At 48.5% G+C, this 25,702-nt stretch overlaps 1 protein-coding gene across 2 annotated transcripts in view; it reads left to right on the top strand.

Moving 5' to 3' along the window:
• The first annotated feature begins 12,507 nt into the window (after positions 1 to 12,507).
• Positions 12,508 to 25,702, top strand: part of AFAP1L2 (actin filament associated protein 1 like 2) — a 71,689-nt gene continuing 58,494 nt past the window's right edge. Inside the window, exon 1 of one of the 2 annotated variants that reach the window (XM_030488395.2) lies at positions 12,508 to 12,714. In XM_030488395.2, the coding sequence (XP_030344255.1) occupies positions 12,699 to 12,714 (16 nt within the window). In that variant the 5' untranslated portion in view covers positions 12,508 to 12,698. The remainder of the gene's footprint in view (positions 12,715 to 25,702) is intronic. The other variant, XM_030488396.1, reaches the window with a different exon arrangement.

Genomic DNA, 25,702 nt, shown 5'->3' with positions numbered 1-25,702 from the left:
CAATGCTAATTTGCTGTCAAGTATATAGCCCAAGACCACTTCCTCCTGCAGAAAGAGAAAGCCAGTTCCCAAATGTGACTTGCTCCCCACCAAAAGAAGCTTGTTCTCCACCAAAAATCCCCCCAAACTCTGAATTAACAAGAGTGGGTTTTTTTTTTTTCCCCTTGCTGTTTTATTTTCCTGTAGCTTTTGTGCCTGTCTGCTGCCGGGTCTGAGGCTGGGAAATGAAACTTTGGATTTCCCTGCCATTTTTCTATTGTAAAAAAGGACTCTTGGGAGAGACATTTACATGTTTTGCATGGCTCAAGTCAGAGGGCGAGAGAGGAAAGTCGTTCCAGGAGTTCCCATTACAAAGCATTTTTTCACATGGGCCCACTTTTATTTCTTAAGGACTGGGAGATTAAAGAGCCAGCAGCACTGGAACAGGAAGTTTGCTGTACATCCAAAGGTCAGGTGGGTCTCAGACAGCCACTGTTTCCAGCTCTCTTATATATACACACTGCAGATTAAAGTGTACATCCCGGGCTGGATGTAGCTGTGGTAGTGATGGGGGGCCACAGGTTTGGGGGGAAGGAGGAGAGGGGAGCAGGAGAGCGGCTCAGCGCAGCCTCTCCTCGGGCTGTGATTCCATAAGACAAAGCACTGGGCGGCTGTTCAGCGAGCCTAAGGTATTCCCACGCCCCACAGCTTGTTCCTGCCATCGGATATGTCAGCATGACTGCTTGTGGGGTCGCTCCCAGTGACATTCCGGAACTGATCCCGCTTAGGAAAACATTTTTTACTTTTTATTTCATTGCATAGAGTCGTTTTGGGGATTTTTTTTTTCCTTTTAACATGGAGTCAGTTCCCTGCTTTGATTTAAGCAGTGGCCTCACGAAGCAGTTGTGCTGACATGAAAAATGGGGTGGGCACAAAGACAACAGGGTCTGAAGAAAGAGCTACAGCAGAACATGTTAAACTGCTAGGGATAGTGTGTCATGGAACCACAGTCTCAAGTCCATGGCAGAGAGGACAGGGGGTGGCCCTCCCTTAGTTCCAATTCCATCAGTGCCATTGCACCTTTTATGACCAAGTAGTCAATTAAGAAGGGTGTAATTGTCTCAAAGACCATCAAGGTTCACACTGCTGGAGTCTTATAGTTTTGCAAGGTCGGGAGTGTTTCAGTGTAACCTCAGAATGAAAGAGGGAAGCAAGGAGGTGGACTGAGATCCACTTTCAACTTTCATCATCTGTGGGACATGGCTGTTCTGCTGGTGCAGACTGGTCCTGCCTGGAATGCTGCTATACTGGCGTATTTCCCTGTGTCCCCACTGTTCCGCTCACTCCAGGACTGTGCTCAAGTGCAAGGGGATGAAATACCAGTGTCTTGTTTTGCCCTTTAGGTATTCCTCACTATCTTGTGGCTGGACAGCAAGTCACGAGACATAAGTTCAAGGCTTTCTGCTTTCTGAACTTGAGCAAGTCACTGAAATTCTCTAGGCTTCAGGTTTCCCTCAGACCCTTTGTGGTCTGTTTTGGCTGGAGATAGCCAACATGTGTGCCATGGATCAATCCAGTCTGCAAGGCAGGTTAAGCCCCGCCTAAGGCTTTTGATTGAACAATGAAAATGCATGAGCGTGGCCAGAGGCTTTTGCCTTGATAGACCCTGGTCAAGAGCGGACAATGCAGGCAGGGTCTGTGGGCCAGAGGGCTAAGGTTGCCATTGGATAGTTAACTGTTAAGATAACTGCTTTGTCCTTACATTATTGTCTCTGCAAGTGGCTTTGCTAAGCCACAGAGTCTCCATTACCTGTCAGGGTGGGGGAGTGATGTCCTGAAGAAGGTTATTAGGGCAGAAGGAGAATGGGTTGAGCTGTGTGCTACGTTAGTGTTCAGGGCAGAAGATGGGATAGAGCCTCTGCCAGGCACGCTTGCCTTGGTGGGTATTATAATGTCTCTGCTAAAACTGCAGCAATATTGTTTGGACCTATATCTGGAGAAGATGGTCTCTACAAAGTAGAGCCCTTCCTAGTGAAATCCCCAGCCTTCACAGTTGGCAAGAGTAAGGGCTGGGTGTGAATTGTGCTGGGCAGCCCAATGAAGAAACATCCAAAGGCAAGTCAGGCCTGGCAGGAGCATACTGGCTTGGAGGCTGACTGCTGCTGGGGTCTCCACACCTGGGAGCAGATCCATTATCTATTTCCCACTATTTGGGCTACCCCAGCCACCATAGCACTAGGTATTGGAGGGAAGAGTTGACGATAGAGCCAACCCTCTCTTAAGGATTGACCCAGTAACTTTGCCAGAGGGAAACAGTGCTTCCCCTTGGCTGACTCCCCCTGGATTTAGGCTGGATGCTGCAGAGAAAACAAAATGCAGCCGAGTCCATTCAAGGAATTCATTGACAAACGCTTTGAGGTCTTTATGTGAACCTAAGTGTTTGGTGTGAAACAGGAGACAAGCTAATAATTGAAACAGGTTTTACAATGAATGAACTGCTGCTGAGAAATGCCTACTTTAGAGCCTTGGTACTGTGCTGGCTGTTAAATGACTGCCAGGAGCAAACTCTGTGGTATCTCAGTTAGCTCTTACCCTAATTATCATCTACAGAGGAGTCAGCTAGATGAATGAGGACTGCAAAGGAAAGGACTTAAGGAAGATTTATTGATGTGACTACATGAATAATTCTCCTTGCAATGATACATCTAAGACCACAGATGCCGTGGGAGGAGGAAAGTCAGCGTTTGATATTTTGAAGCATTTAAAAGTGTGTGGTTTATGTTTATGTTTGGGCTGTTGCTATTCCCTCTACCTGACCCCCTTCCAAAAAGGGGGAAAAAAAAAAAGATTAATCCTCTTACTGGCCAGGCTGTGAAACAGTAGTAGGCAATTGAAAATAAACTTCTGCTGAGGCAAATGAATATTGGATCAACTAAATGATCTGCCCTGGTTCACTGAGAGGGTGCTCAGGTATTGGAACAGGCTGCCCAGGGCAGTGGTGGAATCACTGTCCCTGGAACTGTTCACAAACCATGTAGATGAGGCTCTTAGTGACATAGTTTAGTGGTGGCCTTGGCAGTCCTGGTTGGACTTGATCTTAAAGGTCTTTTCCAGCCTGGTTGATTCTATGCTTCTATGGTGCTCAGGCAGCCCCGAGCACACTGCTTCAATGCTCTGAAGTGGCTCAGAACTATTGGCACTCAAAGTTTGGTTTTTCCATAACTAATTGTTCAGCTTCCTGAAAAGTACATTTGTGTTCCTTCTCCATCAGGAACAATCCCAGCAGAGGACCCTCCGGAGAGTTTTCCTGTGTTCTGCCAGTTCCAGGGACAATGGAGTTAGCACCAGGGCAGGCGGATCATCCAGGGGGGGAGACTAGCTGAAAAACTGACCCTGTGAGGAAGGAACATGCAGCTTTTAGTTGTATCAGCACGCCTGCCAGCCTGGACATGCAGCCAACCTGTGCCAGTGCTGGCACAAGGGAAGGGATGAGGGAAGGCGTTACCATTCAGTGGCAACATGTCTTTAAATAGCTTTCAAACATCTCCAGCAATGCATGTCCATGGACATGGAAACTGAAGTCACATCTACTGCTGTGCTGCCAGGCAGCCCTGGCCTTTCCAGTCCTGCTGAGGGCCATCAAGGCTCTATGGAGGCTGTAGTGGAAGAGTGCCCTGATCCACCACAACTAAGGGCACAGAGGGCTCTGCCCCATCCCCATGCCCATGGTGACCACACTACTGAGCCTTCAAAGGAAATGGTAAACCATTAATTGAAGACTGGAGTCAAGAATAAGCCTTGAGGAGAACATCTCCCTAGAGACAGCCTTGCCCTAGTAATGGCTAATGCTGCCCGAAGGATCTCTGCCTCTTGCTGCTACCCCAGGTCTCCTCTTGCTACTGGAGTCAGTAGCAAGGGACATTCCCGTGACTTCCTTTCTCCACAAGCCCTGCTCTCCTTATCATGCCTTTCTTTCCTCAGTCAGATTGTTGCATATGGACAAACATGCCTATTACCCTGCTTTATCTTTGCCTGGCTGACTCCTACCAGTCTGTCTCTGCTCCAAATAGGCTTGGTCTTGCCCCACCACAGTTCCATCAAAGCAGAATTAACCCCTCTACAGGTCCCTGGATTCAACTTGACTTATTCTTCTCCTCATGGGGCACTCCGCAAAGTTCACCTAAAATTAACTAAACTAATCACCACCACACCACCCCCAAGCGTTTTTAGAATGCAAATGTTATTAGTTAGGTGAGCTCACTGTGGAATGGAGTAAACCAAAAACAAATTAAAGACACTTAAAATCTGAAGGGTTGGTAAGATCTTCTGCAGGTCTCATGGGAGATCCTAAAGCCGTCACTGCTCACCAGCTCACCATCACTCCTCTGCTGCATGTCACCACCTTAAGCAGCATCACTGAAGCAACTGAAGGTGTGAGCGCTCCATGCAGACATAAGCAGGTTATTTCAAGGAGCCTTTCTTGATAGATGTGGAACTGTGTTGGCTTTGTGCTGAGAATGAAGTGCAACAATGACAGTACTTTTTGTTGAGTGGTCAGTGAGAAGCAGAGAGTGGGCAGAACCCACACTGAACAGGCTCCTGGACGAGATCTCTTGATACAAGCTCAGTACTGACAACTACCCATCAGCAGAAACCTCTTCCTGTAGCAGGAACCCACACATCCCCTTACTGTAACTGTGAGGAGGACCCAGAAAAGTGCAGTCCAAGATGGACCACATGCACTTGCATAGCCACCTCCCACCCCACCACAGTCCGTTGTGGCTGCAGCTCTGTGCTCCCTGGAGATGGGCAGATGATGGGTTGAAGGTACAGGGGCCTCCATCAGTGCAGGACACTCTTTGCTCCTCTGTGCACACCATTGCCTAACATAGCCAGTGGCTACCCCAATGGCCTGTGCCCCTGGGCAACTCTCCCAATTGCTTCCCCCCCTCCAAAAAGCCCATTTCTGGGCACCTGGCCTGCAGTGTGAAACAGCCTTTGTGTGATATTTTGTCAGCTACAAATAATTGAGAAAGGCCTACATAAAGTCCTAATTGTGTCACAGAACAGGCTCTTCAGTCATCCATCTTCCTATTAAACTTGCGAATTTCAGCTACTCAGCCCTGTTGGAGTTATTTTCCCCTTCGCCTCCTTCTTCTTTTAAGCTTCTATTTATATTCTCTCAGTTGTCTCTGCCAGAAGATCTCATGTGGATACATTAGGCCTTTTCAAAAGGAAAGTTGGATTACAGCGATTTTTCTCCCTGTAGGACACAACAGCTTCATCATTCATAACAGAGCAATACACTATAACTTCATTATAGATGGCATGAGGCTGGCCTATTTAAACAGAATACTTAATGATAGCTGGGAAGGCAGGAGAAATTCAGCTCCACTGGTCTACGTGCAAGAAGGGAAACTGCGTTTTTTGGTATTTACTGAGATGGATTTCTTGATTTTTAATCAAATCTCTTTTCACAGGAACAAAATAACCCAAGAAGTGGAAGATTCACTGATGGGTGAGGTCTGTTACCTGGTAGTTACTTCCACTTTGGCAGGTAGTTTGACAGACATTAACATCAAATATTAACAGCAGATGTAGGGTTTGGGAAGGAAACTTGGACTCTTCATAGTATTTAGCCTCTGATGAACCAAACTGCAGTTTGCTGGTGCTTTCCTGTAAAGACCACAGGTTCTCATCCTTTCCCCTTTCCCACCTCAGCAGTGCTGACCTCAGAAGAGTGCTCTGCTTGTTGACTTCGGTTGAGAAGAATGGGTTTAGGCCTGAAGCAAAGCCGTAGACTGAAAAAGCCTGCATTTGGGGAAAAAGCCAAAATAAACAGCCTTCTGTGAGCACACAGCTGACATCAGACCACAGTTTGTGGTGATGATGGAGGCGGCTTAGGAAAATCCCAGTGAAAATGTGGCAAGATGTTTTCCCTTATTTTGATAAAACTAGTTTTTCCTCTCGCCTGGGTAAGTTTTAGTGGTGCTGAAAGGTGCCACGAGTTCAGCTCTGTTGAGGTGAGTCCTCCACTGACAGCTTGATACTCCCCACTTAGGGGAAATTTTGCTCAAGATTGGTTTACTGGTAAAATCCTTAAGTGTGGATGAAGTTTCTAATATTTGCTGAGTTGAAAACCATGATTTCCTATCCCATCCCCTCAAAAACTAGGACTGTGGCTAATTGTGTATCAGAAACCTGTATCAGAAACTTTTAGGATGCTGATAGCTCTGTCCTGTGGTGCCTGTGAGTGTTACATGCCAGAATACAATGCATTGGTAACCGATGAAGTCTGCTGGCACAAGCATCCTCATGTGGAGTTTGGAGGGGAGGGGAACAAAGGATGCTTTTACTTCTTTAACTGGTATTGAACACTGCTAAAGGAAAGTTGAGGGGCTTCTCTGGAGGGGGGAGAGGGTCTGGAGTGGAAAATAAGTATAAGGAAGAAATGGCTTCAGGAGGAACAAATGTTGAGCACACTGTCTGGTCAGCATGTCTCATACTTTGGCCAGAAGAAGGTATTGTATCTGTTGGGGGAAAGAAGACAATTCATGCTATTAGAGCTCCCTGAAATTTGGTCTACAAGCAGTTTGGACTCAACAACTGCAAATGAAATATTAGAGAATGGGAAGCCAAGAGAAGCTCATCAAAAAGACATCTGGTCCTGCTGCCCTTAATGGGAAATCCCCCCCTCTCTCCCTCCAGCCACCCTCTTCCCAGCCATGCTCTTTTGAAACAGTTAATGCCTGAGAGAATCCAAAACATTGCTGGAATGTGTCAGCCACGAAGCTTTTGTATAGCTGAGCAGCTGAACAGCTCTGGTTTTGTTTGTGTTAGGGCTGATTGTCTTGCCTTTCGTCAGTGAAAGTCAGAAATGGCTGGACAGAAGTCAGTGGAGCAACGTAATTGTAAGTCCAGTTTAAGCTGGTGGAGAATTTGGTCATCTCTTTTACAGCCAGAACTATGCGGTGCTTCACAGGGAAGCGAGAAGACCTCAAAAAGAACACCCACGGGCAGCATACTTGCAAATCTTCAGAGAGGAAGGATTCATGACCTGTTCTCCAACAGTGTTCACTCTCTTCCAGTGAGTAACTTTGCTTGCAACAGCCATGCTCTCCCAGACAGTGACCCAACTGCCTCTCTGTTTCTTCTGGCCCTTTCTTGACTGACTGAGCCCTGACTGGCTCCCAGTGCCTTTATGGAACCAAGCAACAAGCCTGGTCTGCTGTGAAGGCTACCCATAGAGGTTATTTCTGGGGAATGATGTTTCATTGCTGTTCATGCTCCTGAGTGGGTAGCCCCCGATCCTTAACATGCTTCTGCAGTAAGACACATGGCAATGTCATTTATCACAGCTCCTCTCACAAAACCATATTCCCAGGGCCTGGGCTGATCAGAGTTTTGGCATGGGATGTAGAGTCTTTGATCATATGAATCAGGACAATTAGCAGAGTCCAGCTATTTAGACCTCCTTGAGGAGTAAGCAGGGGCTCCATTCAATTTCCCAGCACCAACTATTCTCTCCACCCCCCAAATCTGAAAATCTGGAATACAGGCAGAATTCAGCAGATCAGGGGTCAGAGACATTGGCGGGAGCTCCATAAACACACTGACCTCCTGTCAGTATCTGCTCTGTGCTGCTGGCTTAGAGGGGAGATAAGGGAGGACTTTCATGAGACACCTGAGCTTGTGACTGATGATCCCTCTTAACTAGTCCCAGCTGTATGTCCCACCTGCTTGCATGAACATGCTCATTTGGTCTCCTCCTTCCACCCAGCTGTAGGTACTTGCCACTTACCTGGTACTGCCCCAGTCCTGCCTGACTCTGCTGCGACTCACCTGGGGCTCCTCAGCTGGGAGAAGGATCCGACATTTTAGTTTTCCACCATTTCAGCATAGAAATTGGTCTGGTAACTGTGAAAATGATACTAGGAAGAGAGATCATTTGGCCAGAAGCAGAGGGAGGAAAGAGAAAGAGATTTCTCCCTTTCATAGACAGCAGCATTGTTTTGCTGGCTCAGCTGTCCCTACGTCCACAGGCTTTGTTGCTGTTCAGAGGGATCCACATGTGGACAAAAGGAATTCTTCCCCCTCAGGTTATGGCAGATTTACAGCCCACCACTGCTGCCAGGGATGCCAAAATGAAGAAGACTTTGGCTTCCTCCTTTCTCACAGGACACCCTTCAGCTTTAGTATCTGCTCAGATCTCTCATGTCAATGAAATGCTTTGACATAGTTTTATGCCTGCTTGACCACAACTGTCTGCAGAGGTGTTACACCCTTATCTAAGTAGGTACCTGAGATGATGTTTGGAATAAAAGAGGACAGCAATGCACCACCACTGATCTGGGCACATCTCACTGCTAACCCTAGTCTGCCAAGACATCTTCTTCCTCCATCTGTCTTCCAGGTGCCTGCACATGTGGAGTATTTGACATGGCTCCTCATCGTTCAGGACCTTAACAAGACCAAATTACTTTTACTTCTGACTGAGCTTGGTCTTGCTGAGTAGACTCCTAAACTAGGCCTTCATACTTAATAAGGGCATGCGGAAGAGAGAAAGAAGAGCCCTGTGAAATGACAGGTACCCTTCATGTGTGGAGGAAGTATCTACCATTTGTTCCGGCAGCTGGAATATTTACCCTAAAGAAAGGCAGAATCCTGACCACTGTGGGCTGCTGCGATTGGGATGAACAGCATCAGGGAGGAAATATCCCAGGGAGCAGCTCTGCGCAGTCCAAGTGAGGTGTGATTCCATCAAGCACCACTTCCCTGACGTCAGTGGAGGGCACCTGCACACAAGCTGTCATGGTAGGAGTCCCTCCAGCTTTCACAATGGAGAGGTCAGTAACTTTCACCAGACTTTGACTCATGCTTAAGAAAGAGCAAGTCAAATGCAACCAAAGAGAAGAAAGTCATAGCAATGATGTAGACAAATATTAGACATCAAAGACTTTGTTGATCCAAAAGGGAAGTGTATCAGCAGTAATATTAATGAAGCAACATACACCTGCTTAGTGTCAGTATTTGGGGAAAATACGTTTATCGTCAGCAGTGGATAAAGGAGAAGATCAAGATCATGCTTCTGCACAAGGTATTTAGCTAATCATTATCATTGTTTATAGAGTTTCTTTAGGCTTCTAAAAAGATACTTGATTCCTTTTCTGTTTCACAGGAAGCAAAAGTACTAAAATGACAGGATGTAAGGCCAGAGAAGCACAATCACATCGGTTGAAAGCCACAGCATCGTACTTGAGAACTTAAAGGTGATAATCTCACAAGCAGTCAGAGTGTCTATTAATACAGCATGAATATGCAGGGGAGAACCCATTAGAACACGTAACCTATAGTATGATCCTCTGCACTGAAGGATAGGATGTCATCCACATTAAAAAAAGACTTGAACGGGATGAGCTGGGTCCTTGAGGCTTGTCACACCTGAGCCATCACTAATCATAATCACCAATAATAATAATAATTAGTGAGCATCACTAATAATAAGCAGGAAAAAAGGAAGGAGTACACGGGTATGCTGGTAGATGGCTGCTATTTTATTGACTTCAAGAAGCTCCACCAGGAAAACTAGTACACAAGTATTTGCTTTAGCTGAGCGTAGTGGGAAACACCTGGACTTCAGCCCCAACACTGGGAATATTAATTCCTCATGCCAAGGAGGGTCTGAGTATTTCCCAGTTTTATTAAACCCCAGAATCACAGAATGGTTTGAGTTGGAAGGGACCTTAAAGCTCATCCAGTTCCAACCCCCTGCCATGGGCCGGGACACCTTCCACTAGACCAGGTTGCTTAGGTATTTCCTACTGCAAGAGGAAGGGGAAAAACAGGAAGAACTTGTATTCCTCTGGCATTACTATTTGTCCCATTGTCACTTGCTCAGTAATTGCCATAGGCCTAACCAGAAGTCCTGGAATTCCAGAGCATCCTTATCATGCTGTGGAGGAGAAGGAAGGGACAAGCATGGGATGTACAGGCTCTGGGGCCTGAAGACAGGAATCACAGGTATCTGACATCTTGATCTTTCAAATCATCTTTAATTAGTTTGTTTAACTGGTATTATCCTCTATTAGTCTTGCTGAGTTTGGAATGACTACTCACCTGCTTCGAGATACAGGCAACCTTCAAATGTTTGCAAGATGAGGACCTATCCTGCTAGATCTTGAAAGCCAGAGCCAAGAAGTAGCTGGAAAGAGCTCTAAGAGAAGTGTTTCTACATGGCAGATATATTTATTTAACCTGTTTTTAGTCCAGTCACTGTAGACTGCTATCTGCTTGCTGGATCTGATGGTTCAGGCATTTGGCTTGCTTGTCTTTTTGCGCGGTAGTTATGTACTGGCAAGAGATGAGACGTGCTACAGCTTCAGCTTCCTTGAGCAGCAGCAGCCCTTTATCTAAACTTGTTTGATATGAAAAGTGAATGCAGCAGAAGTCACCTTACAATTGCACTAACACCTTTACAAGTAGGTTGATGGCCAAGAGCTTGGCTTGCAGAGCAGTCAGTGTGCAAGGAGCTGTGTGGTTTGGGGAACCCACCTACTTGTCCCATTGTTCTCTGCAAGAAAAGGTTCGTTTCCATTGCAGGCCACAACAGCATCTTCCTGCCCACATCTCAAACACTGAGCCAGGCCCAAGCTCTGTTTGTCATAAAATCACAGACTGGTTTGGGTTGGAAAGGACCTTAAAGCTCATCCAGTTCCAACCCCTGTCCCAGGCAGGAACACCTTCCGCTAGAGCAGGTTGCTCCAAGCCCCTGTGTCCAACCTGGCCTTGAGCACTGCCAGGGATGGGGCAGCCACAGCTTCTCTGGGCACCCTGTGCCAGCGCCTCAGCACCCTCACAGGGAAGAACTTCTGCCTAATGTCTAATCTAAATCTACTCTCTTTCAGTTTAAAACCATTCCCCCTTTTCCTGTCCCTATAGGCCCTTGTCCAAAGCCCCTCTCCAGGTTTCTTGTAGCCTCTTCAGGCACTGGAGCTGCTCTAAGGTCTCCCCTTCAGGAGCCTTCTCTTCTCCAGGCTGCCCCAGCCCAGCTCTCTCAGCCTGGCTCCAGAGCAGAGCTGCTCCAGCCCTCGCAGCAGCTCCAGGGCCTCCTCTGGCCTCGCTCCAGCAGCTCCACGTCCCTCTTGTGTTGTTGCCCCCGAGCTGGATCAGGACTGCAGGGGGGGTCTCCCCGGGGCGTAGCAGAGGGGGAGAATCCCCTCCCTCGACCTGCTGCTCACGCTCGTTTTGATGCAGCGCAGGATGTGGTTGGTTTCTGGGCTGTAAGCGCACATGGACAGGTCATGTTGAGCTTCTCATCAGCCAACACCCTGAGTCCTTCTCCCTAGGGCTGAATCCACTCTCCACACAGCCTGTATTTGTGCTTGGGATTGCCCCAACCCAGATCCAGACGCCAAAGCCTGTGAGTCCCCCGAGAGGCAAAGCACTGGGATGAGGATTAATCTCAGAAGAACATGAATGAGCTTGGTGTGACCCTGGTGTGACCATCATCCTTCAGTGGAAGAAGGACTAAATGCTCACACAGAAAGCCAGTGGATGCAGCTCTGGTGAATGATGCAGAGCTAACTTCTGGTGCGTTGTTTTTCAGCTCCCGAGGGGAGCAGTTGATTTTCTAGGTAATGGTTGTATCTTTCCTGCAGGAATTGTGGAGCTGCCCATTCAGGTTGGATGTCTAGCCTCTCCTCTTGCCAGAAAGGCCTCGTAACATGCAGGTATGGCTCCCTTGTCCCCAAACTGATGGCTTAAACTTAATTCTGAAGAGAAAACCTCCTCTATAATCCTTGTTGACCTTGTGTATTGTCTCTTCCAATGTTTTCTTTATTGCTATAAACATTAAAATCCTGCAGTGTCTCCACAACACTGGCCTCAGGACAGATTGCCACCTTCTGCTGAGGTCAGTCTGGATGCCCACTTCTCCATTTGTCACTCTTTGTGCACTTTGGGCATGCTTGAGCTCTGTCTGCAGTGGGGGAACTCGGGCAGAAATGTTACAGGAACCCAAGGAGAGGAACATCTTCCTGTGGGATCCATGCTATCCAGGAGGCAGGTCAGGTCCTACCAGGAAGCCTTAATGAAGCCGCTGGAAAGGGAGAGTGCAAACTCCCTGGCTCGGGGTTACAACTGGGTGGAAGTGGAACTCAAGCCCTCAGCCTGCCGGCCCAGAGTGGGGCAGAAAGTGGGTCGCTGGTGGGATCCTGCCTGAGGTCTTAGCACCGGGACCACACACAGCTATCCCGGGATACAAAGCCTTTCTCTGAATGTGCCCAAATCCCAACTGCAGCCACAGCAAACACGGGCAGCAGACAGGGCACAGCGCGGCCCCGGGAGCCACCCCAGGTCCTCGGCGCAGCACCCCAGCCGCCCTCCTCCTCCTCCTCTTCTTCCTCCTCCTCCTCCTCTCACCGCCCTAACCCAGCTCATTCCCCAGGGGACCAGCAGCCGAGGGGGCTGCGCCGTGCGGGACAAGGCGCGGGGCCGGTTCCCTATTTCTACCCGCCGATCCCAGATCCCCATCCCGGACCCAGGTCCCCGTTCCCTATCCCGCAGCCCCGATCCCGGCCATCTCCGCGGCTCCGGGGCGGGGCGGGCGGGGCGGGGCAGCCCGGTCCGGCCGGGGGATCCGGCGCTGCCGGAATAAGAGGCTACAGGAGCGCGGCGGAGCGGAGCGGCGGGTCCCGGAGGAGCCGGTGGGCTGCGGCCCCATGGATAAGTACAAAGGTGCGGGGGGTGTCCAGTCTGCGGGAATGCGGAAAGGGCTTTGGGGGTGATGGACCCGAGGGCACGAGTCGCTGTGGGTCACTGTCCCCACGCGTGGGAACGCGCGGCGGTGGGTTGCGGAACGCTGGAGGCAGCTCCGAGGTGGCGTTTCCCGGGAGCGGGACCGGGGATCCCCGCGAGTGGAGCCCGGGATCCGCTCCCGAGGGTGGTGGGGTTGTCCTGCGAGTGGGAGCTCAGTTCCGAAGGGTGGGGGTCCCGCTCCTAGGAGGAGGAAGCATCCAGCAAGTGAGGACGGGATCCAGCCTCGGGGGATGCGGTCCCCGACAGTGGGGTCGGGGACCGGGTCGCAGCGCAGCCCTGCCGGGGGATGCGGTGTCCCTGAGTACCTGCCGCGGGCTTAGAGGGAGGAATAGGGGACGCCTCTCGTTTTGCATCATCTGCGGCTCGGAACTCTCTTTTGCCACCTAAAAGCAGCGTCTTTTCGTTTTATGCAACCACTGAATTTGGCTAACGATGCCCATTCCCTCTTCCTAAATTGCCTATCCCACCCTCCCCGGCTTAACAGACAGGACACTGAATGTCCTGTGTTCTAAATGCAGTATGTTTGGTGGTTATGGAGAGGGCAGATGAGCAGCCTCCCTGCTTTCTCTCTGGCACATCTCATCCGGACTGGTGGTCACCCACGACCCATTTATTTCCCTTCAATCGATGGCTCTGGCGCTTCCTTTGTGATGCCACTTGGTCATTACCACCAAGTCTGGCTCATCTTGTGTCCATGGGGCTATAGGTACTCCTGGAAACTTCTCAAACTTCAGTGCTTTTCATCAGATGAGGAGGCGGGGTGAGGTGCCCGGGTAGGGGACACTCAGATGTGTGTGGGTACACTGTGATTTCTGCTAGTGTGTGAAAGCCCGCCCTGGAGGAGGGGGATCCAGGGCTTGTGTAGCACAGAGTAAGTGTGCAGTAAATTACCTGCTGAGAGGAGACGTGGCTGTCCTTGTAACTGCTGTTCTCCTCCTGCAGCTTGAACATTTAAGTAATGAACTTGGTACTAGGCAATTACTCCTGCCTGACTCCATTTGGACTTGTTACCATCAAGCTAGCAAGGCTTGGTTAAGCCCCAGCAAATGCCTTGGAGCTAATAGCCCTTGTTCCCTAATTCTTCTTTGATGGGAACTTTGTATGTCAAGGTATCATATTGTGTGAAGTCAGTTTTTGCCAGGGCTGTGTATTTTTTCTGACTGTGCAAGTACTTCAGTATTCTGATGGCTGGCACTGTGCTGCCTGTTGCATTTTGATCCCTTTCCTCCTTACAATCAGTACTTTACAGACCCGATAAGCACAATAGCAACATACTGCAAAAGGGATGTGAAGGATTATATTACAAGTCAAATATTGTGTAGTCTGTTTTTTTGTCCTTTTTTTCTGGCAGGCTCTGTACAATTCCATTCAGTTCCAGTAGCAAAGCTGTAGGTTCATTAAGATTCAGCTATGTTTTGTATATTGTCTTTTGAAATATGCACACTGCTCCCTCAGAGCAGCAGGGATGTGTTCTGCACATGGGAAATGAATAGCAAGTGCAACTGATTGCGGAGCCGTGCCAGTCCTTGTTGTGTTAGTGGTAACGAGGGGATCGAGGCACCTCCAGTGCTGTAGAGCAGCCACAGGTGATGGCAGCACCTTGTTTAGTGGCAGGAGGTGTCCCCAGCCTGATGGGGTGGATGGATGAGGCAGGTAGGGAATGGCTGTGCAGGGCTGGGGCAGGACCTGTGGGAGTTGGGAGCCTTGAGGAGCAGGTGGGAGAAGCAGGTAAGTAAGTTGTTAGCAGTAAGCACAGGGGATGTGTGCCTGTTCTGGTGGGGATATCTTGTTGCTGCCATGGGGAGTTTTCATCCTTGCCACGAGTAAGGCAGAGCGCTTGTGCAGGGAAATCCCATAATGATAGAGATGGATAGAGAAGGCTGTTGAGCAACAATCTGGTGTTATGGGAAAAGGAATTTGACTGCAAGATCTTTTCTATTACTTAAGAAATGCAGGTTGCAAGCATCAGCAAACAGCAGCGTTTCTTTCCTTTAAGCACAGGCAGGGATGTGCTTTCATCCGACCTCCATCCTGGCATGCACAAGGTGTCTCTCCCGTTTCAAGGCAGGGTGAAGCACCCACAGGAATCCTGCTGGGAGGAGCATGCAGGGAAGGTGGGATGTGAGCCAGGGGCTGGTGGCTCCCAGGGTGGCACCCGTGGGGTGGGAAGGGATCAGGCTGTTGGACTTGAGTGGTGGGAAGTGAAGAAGGAATTGTGAAACTCTCCTGGGAATGGGTTTCCTTTCCCAGCCTCTGCAAATGGGGTTGCAAGGCCACTGCATAGGAAGATGTCTTGACTCTTGTTATGCTATTAAAGCGCCGAAGGATGATCTTGATGTGTGGCAGGGTTTTGTTTTCTGCCAGGCCACAGTGAAGAGTGTCTTCTGCTGGTGAAGGCGCTGTTTAAAAATCCACCTTCGCCTGTGATTTAGGAAGTATGTGTGAGGCATGAAAAGCAGCATACCCAAGAAGCCCAAGGGGACATGAGGGTGATGTGCAGAGGGCAGGCATGATTGAGGGTGGTCTCTGTATCCACAGCTATGTAGTGACAAGGACAGAGCTGCTCATCTCTTGTTCCTCCTCTGTTCCCGCAAATGCTCTCTCCCCTCCATCCCATGAGTTTTTCCCTTGAATGAGATTCATACAACTGTTCCATCTTGTGCTCCCTGTTATAGTGGTGCTATGGCTTCTTGTCCCAGTTGTCACACATGACTGGGGGGGTCCACGACCAGCCATCTCCAGACCCAGGGAGAGAAGAGGTGCTGAATGCGCTGTTACTGATGAGGGGTGTGTTGGTGGCACACTTGCTTATCTGCATCCCTGACAAGGCCTCTTGAACCAACCTTTTGCCACTGCAGTCGTGCACATGTCCTGTGTGATGCAGCCCTGTGCAGATAGTGTAAAATATCAACAGATGTGAGTCTTGAGAGGTTTGGAAGGTTATTATTGTGGTTTTAAGGTGTTAGAGCTCTGTAACGGAAATAGGAGTGAGTCGAAGCCCAGTTCTTCAAAGTAAGGTGTCTGGCATTCTTGTTTTACTATCTCTGAGCAAAGAAACAAGCTTCATGCTACTTCTCTGAGAGTCTCCCGGGGCTCTACAGGGCATTGGTGGTGTTTGCGGTGCTCCCCTATGGAGAGAAGTGTTGTTTGTCAGTGGAAGAGAGATGGTCTTCCTAACACAAGCCAACAGTTCAGTGTTGATAAGGCTTAAAATGATGGCTTAGTAGAAAGATGAAGTGTTTGCTTGCTAGTTAACATGTTTTAACTGGGAGGGGAAAGGGGTGTGGGCCTGTTTGGGACTTTGGCATGTGTTCTTTTTAACAAGTTCTTGCAAATACAAGCAGATAGGCTTGGGATTAACCGCAAAGTGGAGACATGAATGAGAGACGCCAGCCCTGGTAACAATCTGAGGCCCTTTATAAACTTGTTAAACAGAGTCAGAAATGCATCGATTCATATGAACATGAGCTAGGCTCTATAAAAACATATGTGGTTTCTCCTCAGCTGATCATCAACACAGCTGTTGTGTTTAGCTAATTGTCTTGGTGTAATTGGCAGCTGGAGAAAACAGGGCAATGTACAGCCCTGTACCAAATCCAATACAATTTTCAGCAGCTGGGCTGAGCTTTCCTTTAAATTCAGCTGAAAATTAATATACTGCATAACATGTGCAGTAACACTCACTTATGTGAGAGCGACCCTGGCTGGTTTTGGAGAATGGAATAGACTCTGGGGAACAGGCCGCAGGCATGCAGAGTCAGGGATTTAGGAGATGAAACCTTTTTCTGTGACTGAAACCATAGCCTGTCTCAGTTATAAATCTACCCTGTCCACCCCATCAAGCCATCCTACACACTGTCACCTGTGCCAGCATAACACTTCTGTCTCTTCTAGCACAGCTGCATTCCTTATGCAAACAGGGCACCTGAGGATGCTCTGAGTTGTGTTGGGTGCATGTGGGCCTCTCCAGACAAGGACAGGCTCACTGCAGATGGGTTTCAGCCCCATTTGATGAGCAGTGATGGCCTTTGGGAGGGGGTCTGTGTGTAACTGGCAGGCCTCGGGGTGCTCTGTTTGCTGCTCCCAAAGGGTCAGTGGTTCTTGCTCCTGCAAGCTCAGGGGTCTGTTCCCCATCTGTGTCATTACCAAAGCTGGCAGGAGCTCACTCTGCAGCGAGCAGTGCTCATGAGCTCTGAGCCTTTGGGCACCTGCTTTTGGAGTGCTCCTGGCAGGGCATGAGCCCTCACTTCTCTCTTGTGGTGTTGACTAGTGTGTCGGGCAAGTCTCGCTCCTGTTCCTCCATGCACCTCCATCACTCTCCACAGCAGGCCCTGTGCCCGGCTGGGGACTGGAGGTACCATGTGAATGAGTTTATTGTTCACTGGTAGCTCTCGTTGAACACCCGCAGCCCTGGAGCACAGGGAATGTCTGTGAAAATGCTGTAGTGCATTATTTTGGAGTATGGCTGGCTCTTCCAGCTCCCAGTAGTGGTGATGGACTGAGAATAAGCAGGCAACTGGGCAGCTCACATCACCCAGGCTCTGCACTAAAGCACCCCAGGCTCTTAAATCTGAATTATGGTCAGCTGCATACTTGCTCCACAATGTTTCTGTCTCAACATACAGCACATATGGAGGATTAAATGTCTTGACTGGATCCCTTAAGGTTTTATGGCAAATCCAGGACCTGAAACTGAAGTTTCCCGGCCACTGGCCAATGCCTTCCCTGCAACCATCCTACCTGGATCAGGGGAAATTAGGGATGCCGTTCTCTTGAGAAGTCCCTGTAAACTCTAATTTGCTGCGCCCTCCGGAAAGGCAGGATTCATTTAAGACAGGGAAGTCCATCTTCAGGCAATAGCAACTGGAGAGCCCAGAGCTGCAGGGGACATCTTGGGGAACCAAAAACCAGAGGTGCGCCTATGATTAAAGATGATGCAGATGCACCTTAGGACATAGGTGTTCCTCGCTGAAGCACAGATCCAGACCCAGCAAGTCAGTTGGGATCCCACAGCTGCACAGCCAGTTTGACAACCTGTGTGTTGTTGTTTACTTCGTCTTGGAAGTTGAGTCACTTGTACTGTTCTCTTGGGTCAGCAGACAGGACAGACTGGTCCAGTGTGTGCTGCAGACTGTCACCACAGCTCTGTGGGTCAGAGATGCATCTGACATGGGCTTGCCCCATGGAGCTGCTGGTGCAGGTGCTGATACCAGTTTCTGGGCTGGAACCGCTTATTTGGCTGTGGCTATGGGGTGGGAAGTGTCGGTCAGCAAGCACGTTCCCTGGCAGCAGCTGGGAGAAGGCATTTTTATTGTAAGGAGCTAGGCTGTCATTTGAAGAAGAGGAGGGGTCAAATTTGGGAACTTCTTGCTGTGTGCTACGGTCCGTGGTAAAACTTGTGTGCACTGAGGGAATGACTGTAAAAGTTCACAAAAGTAAAATCTGTATAGAAGTTTGCAGTATGAAGACATTGATCTCCTGGTACCCAAAGTTCTTATTTATTTTAAAATAATAAATTTACTTGAATCCAGGGAGCAGAGCTTTAGGAGGAAAAATACACCTCCAAAACAAACACAAGTTGCTAAGAGTGGCCAGGACAGCTGAGCTCTTTGAGAATCACAGAATGGTTTAGGTTTGAAGGGACCTTAAAGCTCATCCAGTTCCACCCCCCTGCTATGGGCAGGGACATCTTCCACTAGACCAGGTTGCTCAAAGCCCCAGTGAAGCAGGGCTGGACCTGTGCCTTCATGTGCCCCTTCCATGGGGCTGAGCGTTGGGTCTGAATCCAGCTTCCTGCTCTGGCTGTAGCCAAAAGAGACCAACTGGGGCCGAAATCACTGGGAGCGGTTTAACTTGGGCTGGGATGGCCGTGGGAGCAGCCGTCACTAAAGGAGATGGGAGTGTGGCAATTCCTGCTGGCAGGGAGGGTTTGGCTTCCCATTGCCCATGCTGCTGCAGGCTGGGTGCAGTGGTAGAGGTGGGTTGTGGCAGTGTGGGATCCGCAGCGTATCAGGACTCTGCAGAGGGGAGGCCTGGAAAGCGCATTGGTTTGGTCTAAAGTCAGAAGATGAGGGTCAGGACTCACTAAAATACCTTTTTCTGTTTTTTTTTTTTTTTTCCCCACTGACCTATTGCTTTCTTTGTGTGCAAAATTCCATAGAAAGCATGTTTGAGGATGGTTTGGTGTATGGCAATGTTGTCTTTGGTTATAAACAGCTCTGTCTGGAAGTAAATATCTCAGAATTATGGGATCAGACTGAAACTCCCATATAACGTACAGACTTGGCCACTTGCAATTTAATAAGGGCCAGTATTTTCCCCCTTGGCTGGACTGTGCTGTGTCTTGCATAAAGAACTGCTTAGGATAAAAGTACAGTGCAAGGCTTAGGGAAAGCCTGGGAAATAGGGATCCACAAGCCTTAGCTGGCAGTTCACCCTGTGGACTTCTTAATTCTGAGTATAGGAATCTGCTCCTGAGATAACCAGGAGCAGCAGCTCTCCCAGCAATGGGGTGATGTACATGTTTTCTTCACTTGCTTTTGTGACTCAGGAGACTTTTAAACAGTATCTTTAGACTCCCAATATGTGCTAATAATCAATGAACCTGAGCTTTCCAGAGTGGGCACTGAGTTTGGGGTGTAGAGGTGGGCAGCTGAGCAGTGGGGTTGCTTGTTGAAGAAGTTTGCATAACACTTTGGCAGCGGTGCTTTGAAAGAGGCAGGTCTGAGCCAGGAGATTCTTGCAGTTCAGGCTCAAGTTGTGGCTTGAGCCCTTCCCTCTTGGACCGAGTTAGATTGGGAGCAAGGATCTCTTTCCTGGAGCCTGCGTGTGCTCCAAGGCAGGTGGCGAGGGGAAGCATGTGTGCAGGCTCCTGTGAGCAGAGATAAGGTATCTGCAAAGAAATCTCTGATCCAGACTCGCTCTGCAGATCTCATCATTGCTATTTATCACTAGCAAGTATGACAACTATTAAGGTTGGGAAGAAACAGCTGGCTCGCAGAGAACTTGAGTTGCACGAGGTTTTGCAATGCCACTGGTGGCTTTAGCTGAAAGCCTCTCCACAAGTGTATGTGAAACATGGAGCTTTCTTCTGCTGAGGAATGCAACCCAGCCAGCTGCAGCCCCACAGCCTTCCAATAGCGCTGTGGATTTGTCATCTCTGTGGAATAAACCAGTGTGAGTGTCCAGTCCCAGTGCCAAACAGCTCCCACTTCTGGTGGTCCCACTGGGAATGAGCTGAAGTCAGTAGTAATGCAGAGACACTCTTTGGTACCTGCTGGTACCATTTTGGTCCTGGTGGTTAAGTGGCCACCACTTGTGGTAGCAAAATATCACATATGTAGAGATTGGGGCTGTCTTTAAAAGTGGAAATGTGGCAAGCCCAAACTGCAGCTTGTGACAGCTGGAGGCCATCTGCCCCATCCATCCCATCAGCAGCTTCATCCCTGCTGCTTGGCTAGGGAGCATGCCCTGTCTCCTTTGTTTAAACCCTGTGTCTTCAAGGATCTCGTGTGTTTTATTGTAATCTCTAAAAATGTGCCATGTAGTCTTGAATGGTGGGAACTTTGGCTGTTTTTATTGCTGTACTTTTCAAGCTCCTCCACATCGCCCTGGGGTACACAGGATCAGACAGAGAGCTGGGATTGTAATGTACAGTTCCACATCTGCTATAGGATTGCTTGATCTTGGCAGCTGCTGGAGTATGATAAAGCCCTGCTTGAGAAGAGAACTGCTTGGACTAATTGGGCTCAATCTGCAAAGCAGCTGAGGTATCTTGACCTTGCTGTAGTTAGCTGGGTTGAGGGGTGCATCCGTCTCCTCTAACCATGGCCAGGTTTCTGGTCCCTGTTGGGAATTTGGTTATGTGTGCACATGGGCGAAGGCAGCTCTTTTTGCTGGAAGATGAGCAGTGTGTGAAACTGCATGAACTAAGCCCGACAGAAGGTGTGATGCAAGGGCAGGCAAGCCTAGCTGCTGCTGCCTGTGGTCCAGGAGATGTCCCCCCAGGGCTGAGGCCACAGAAGATATGGCTGCACGCTGAGCAGGGTGGCTCTCACTCTGTCTGCTGCTGCACGGTGGCTACGTGCTTTTTCTCCTGAGTTTTTCCAGCCCATGCGGGTGTTTTGCCTCATCTGGGGCATGTTGCACTTGGTGCCTTGGGCTGCAGGTCATTTCAGAGCTCAGCAACTTCACCTCTCTCATTGAGAGATGGTCTTAAGTACCCCAGGGCAGTGCGGAGTCACCAGTGAAATGCATATGTGACTGGTTTGGGTGGTTTTGGTTTTCCACCCAGCCCAGTGTTTGTGCTCCCCACTTTTTTCTCTTGCCTCCCTGTGCAGCAGTGTCAGAGCTGAATGTGGTTGTTGGTGATGCTCAGCCTGTGCATGGACATGGTATCTTTAGAAGCCCCTGCAACAAGTCACTCTGCAGAGCACCTTCTTGTGTGCTCTGCCTCCTCACCCCACCAATTCATCTGCTGAGGCCTCCTTTGGCTTGTGTGTGAGAAAGCTGTAGGAAAATGTGAGGGCTAACTTGTCGTGATGGACCTAATCAAGTGTTACCAGATTCTGTCTATTAACTAATCCTAACACTGAGGAGTTAATAATTTAATCCCTTTTCTGTTAACAAGGACCTGTCTTATTGCAGGGCCTGGGCTGTGTGGGATAAAGAGCAATGCAATGGTTCTCTGCGGTTTACAGTGGAGACGAACTCACCTTAATACAAAACAAAAAGGTCATGCTTCTTCTTGCTGATAAAAAACAGAAGTCAGCTACCATACCATTTAGCAAAGCAACACTTGTAAATGATTTACTTGAGTTAAGCAGGGCATCATTTTATATAAACACAGGTTCTCATGACTGCTTCAACTTTATCCCATCTTCTCTCTTCCAGTCATATTACAGGATATATACACACGGATGCATGCACAATGTCTTTCAGCTTTCTGTAACGAGCACTGCTAGGCTGATATTATCTAGTTGCCTAGATGCCACGTCAGTTTAATTTGCTCCAGCTAGAGCTTTGAAATTATTCCCCTAGTGAGATGATAATTCTTGGAATTTAGGTTGTCTTTTGGGTGCTGAAAGGAATTATTGGCTTGTCCTAAAGCAGTACTGTACAGACCCTGTTCTCTGTAACTGATTAAAGCGTGTCAGAAATGTATCAACGCTCACAAGTGTGGCTTTGGCTTATATCTGAGTCCATGTGATCTCTAAGACCTGGGTCTAGGAAAATTCACCAGTTTAGTTAATCAGTCTTGAGTTGTACTAACCCATATACTTGATTTTTGGGATGTTGGATTGTAATTCTGTCTCTGATCCTGACCCACAGCTATTGAGACACTGTTGATGTGGTCTGTTATCTGAACACTTTGATCATGGTAGCCAGTCACACTTTGAGCTCAGCGGGCTCTTGATTTAATCACCTATATATGCCAAAATACTGATCACATCTATTTAAATGGGTTACACTGGCTTATACTGAGCCAGCATAAACTGACACTACATGAAGCAGAACCAAGCTGGATTTGGATGTAGTTGCTCTAAGCAATGTCTGTTAGCACTCTGCGCTAGTTAACTTCAAGGGAACGTCGTTTTCCGATCAGGTTGTTCAGGCAGATGCTCTCTGAGTGTAGAAGGTCTATTTCTGGAGATTGAAGTGGGAGTTGGCAGGGTTGGGGGAAGTGGAATGGCAATCAGAGTTCCCGTATGTTACCCTAAAGGCTGAATTCCCACGTCTGGCTGAGAAGAGAAACAAATGCTTTCTAGACCCAGGAGGCTCAGCATTCCCCAAACCAGAATGATTTATTTTTAATTCTGATAGTTCACTGGAGCTATTAAACCAAGAGAGCAATGACAGTTTTATTATACGGCTTAGAATTGACTGCCGTGAGCTTCAGGCGATGCTGAGATTGAAGATCCTGGGGTGCTGTAGGGAGTATGGATACGCCTGGCTGTTAGGCATCTGCACTGCCTGTGAGCCTTGCACAGCCTGACTCTGGCTGAAGTTCTGCATTAAACACCATGGGATTTCACATCCATGTTTCTTTGGGCTGGCTGCGTCAGCCTTCCTTCAATTCTTTGGCTCAAATAACGACATCCCCCTAAGGTTTTGTGCTGGGTTGTTTTTCATTTGCTGCATGTATCGTTAGAGCTATGGTGAGTCTTTTATTCTTGTGGTGGTCAGTTACAAATGCCACAGGAATGTCAAAGCCACAGGGACCAACAGGAGCACAGCCAGGTGTTGAGCACAGAGAATGTACTTGTGTGAGAGGGGTTGAAGACCATATGCAGGGTGTCGTATTGGTGCCATGCATGGAATAGAATGGAGTATCCTTGCAGTTAATGTAGGCTGTTCAGTGTCTCTTTGAAACTCATGTTGCTCGAAAACCAGGATACGAACCATGGACTGTTGTGTACCACATGCAGATCCCATGTTCATACATGAGTCAACTGCTGTACATGTCTCCATTAAGAAATGTGTAGGTCTGGAAGACACCAATGCTTTGTTTCGGGTATTCTTATAATGTTTAACTCTAGTCAGACAACCTCATGCTGACACTCCTGGTTCGCTACGAAATCTTTGCAGTTTGCTGCTGTTCCCATGCTGGGTTGAGGTTTTTGTTGGAAATGCTCTGTTTTCAGCATATGTTCTTGTTTTTCTTGATAAACATGAATGTCTGTTGGCCCACACTTGGAGGAGGTGGGAAGGGCCAGTTTCATTCCTGGTGTCATTCCAACGTAGTCAATGGGCTGACCACAAGTATCACACTGGAACTAAGATTTATATTAGATTTACTGCAAGATTTACCTTTTTTTATTAATACATAACGATTTCTATTGATATATTTTATTGATACTTAACCATATTTCTGGTGCAGTTAATTAAAGATGGTTTTTTACATGCCAGGAAATCTACATTTAACATAACAAAAGCTGACTTGTGATAGAGGAGGAATGTAGAGCTGGCAACTTCTTAGCTAAACAGCAATGCTAACGGTTCCGGGTGCTAATAGCACAGAGGCACTGACCCTTGCTCCAGACATAATTATTTGGACTGTGAAAGATGAGGAGGCTCTACTGCACTGGAGACATGAAAATGCAGCCAAATCATCTGTGGTCATCTCAGTGAGGGCTGAGGGCCCCTGGTGCTGAGGGCTGCAGAGCTGATAGTGGAGCCAGCACTGCAGCACAGACCCTGTAGGTCCATGACATGGAATCATAGAATAGTTTGGGTTGGAAAGGACCTTAAGATCATCTACTTCCAATCCTCCTGCCATGGGCAGGGACACTTCACGCTAGACCATGTGGCCCAAGGCTCTGTCCAACCTGGCCAGGGATGGAGCATTCACAACTTCCTTGGGCAACCCATTCCAGTGCCTCACCACCCTCACAGTAAAGAACTTCTTCCTCGTATCTAACCTGAACTTCCCCTGTTTTAAGTTTGAATCCATCACCCCTTGTCCTATCACTACAGTCCCTGATGAAGAGTCCCTCTCCAACATCCTTGTAGGCCCCCTTCAGACACTGGAAGGCTGCTCTGAGGTCTCCACACAGCTTCTCTTCTTCAGGCTGAACAGCCCCAACTTTCAACTTCTCGTTGGTGGTTTGGGCTGAAGCCTCTTTAGCTGCTGGTAAAATGGTGCTCCCAAGAGTGTCTGCTGACCCCAGATTCTGGGTTGGAGTTTCAGATTGTCTTTCAACCCTGGAGTGTAAGATTGCCTTCCCTCATTCATGCATTTGCTTTCGGTCTGTTATTCCCAAATGTGCAGGCGTGCCCTGCCATAGTACAGACAGAAGGAAGTGAAATATTCCATTCTGAATATGTAAAGGGAGCTGCTGCTTAGTACAGACAGAGCTGGCTTCTAGATGAAAGAGCCAAATGCCAAACTGTTTTGTTTCAATTTGAGCAGGAGAAGCTTTGATCTAGAGGAGATGACTCAGTCAGTAGCAGGGAACAATTCTTTATAGTGAGTTTAGAAATAAAACCCAAAGATTTAGGCTATGATGGCTTTGACATGTCAGTCATAGTGTATATTATGTGAAAATGAAAACCATAACATCTGAAATGAAGTGTGGAAGCTTTTCTAAAGAGAAAAAACAACTTCTGATCTTGGTTGCCAAGAGTCTTCCTGAAGCCAGAAAGGACTGGGGGTTAGGGGGGAACATCATTCCCATCGAGGAATAATGAGCAACGTGGACAAACGGGGAAGGAGAAAGACTTCCTGCAGCACAGCTCAAGCCAGAGGTGGGACCAGGATGAAAACTGGGATCTCCTGGCCACAAGTCAGGCTCCATAACCCATGTGTGGTGACTCGATGTGTCCTCTTTGTCACTGCTCGCAGCACTGTGGATGAGAAGGCAGATGCGGTCAGACCCTGCTCGGTCACAGGGTCAGCTCCTGTTGCATGGACCAGGGATGGCCAGCTCCTTGCTACTGAGCTGCTTTCATCTGCAGCCAGGTGTCCGGCCGCAGATCAATGCAGCTGTGTTTTGTGGCACTGCAGCTGGCCAAATAAACACAGCTGGAGCCAGCCTGGGTCCCCGTGCTGCCGCAGCACGCGTGCGCACTGAGCCGTGCGGTTGGCTTGGCGTGCTGCGTGGCCAGCATCCTGGGGATGTGCTGAAACGCATCTGGCACGGACCAGCAAGCTGTTGGCAATTCCCAGTATGGAAGGAAAGTGCCAATGGTGTTTGTTATTTCTGCAGCTTTATTGTACATCCAGCCACTGACCTACATTTTGTTCTGCGCTGCTGGCCTCTATAGGCTAAGAGCAAATGGGTATATCTACCTTGGGAGAGTCTCAGAACATTTCTACATATGCAGTAGGTGATGGAGACTTCTTGGGCACAGTCACTTTGTGAAGTATCCTGCTATCTTAACAGTTTATTCCTACTGAGAAGGATGT

The sequence above is a fragment of the Strigops habroptila genome, chromosome 5 (assembly GCF_004027225.2).
Source record: "Strigops habroptila isolate Jane chromosome 5, bStrHab1.2.pri, whole genome shotgun sequence".
Taxonomy (NCBI): Eukaryota; Metazoa; Chordata; class Aves; order Psittaciformes; family Psittacidae; genus Strigops; species Strigops habroptila.
This window is presented reverse-complemented; position numbering and strand designations above follow the sequence as displayed.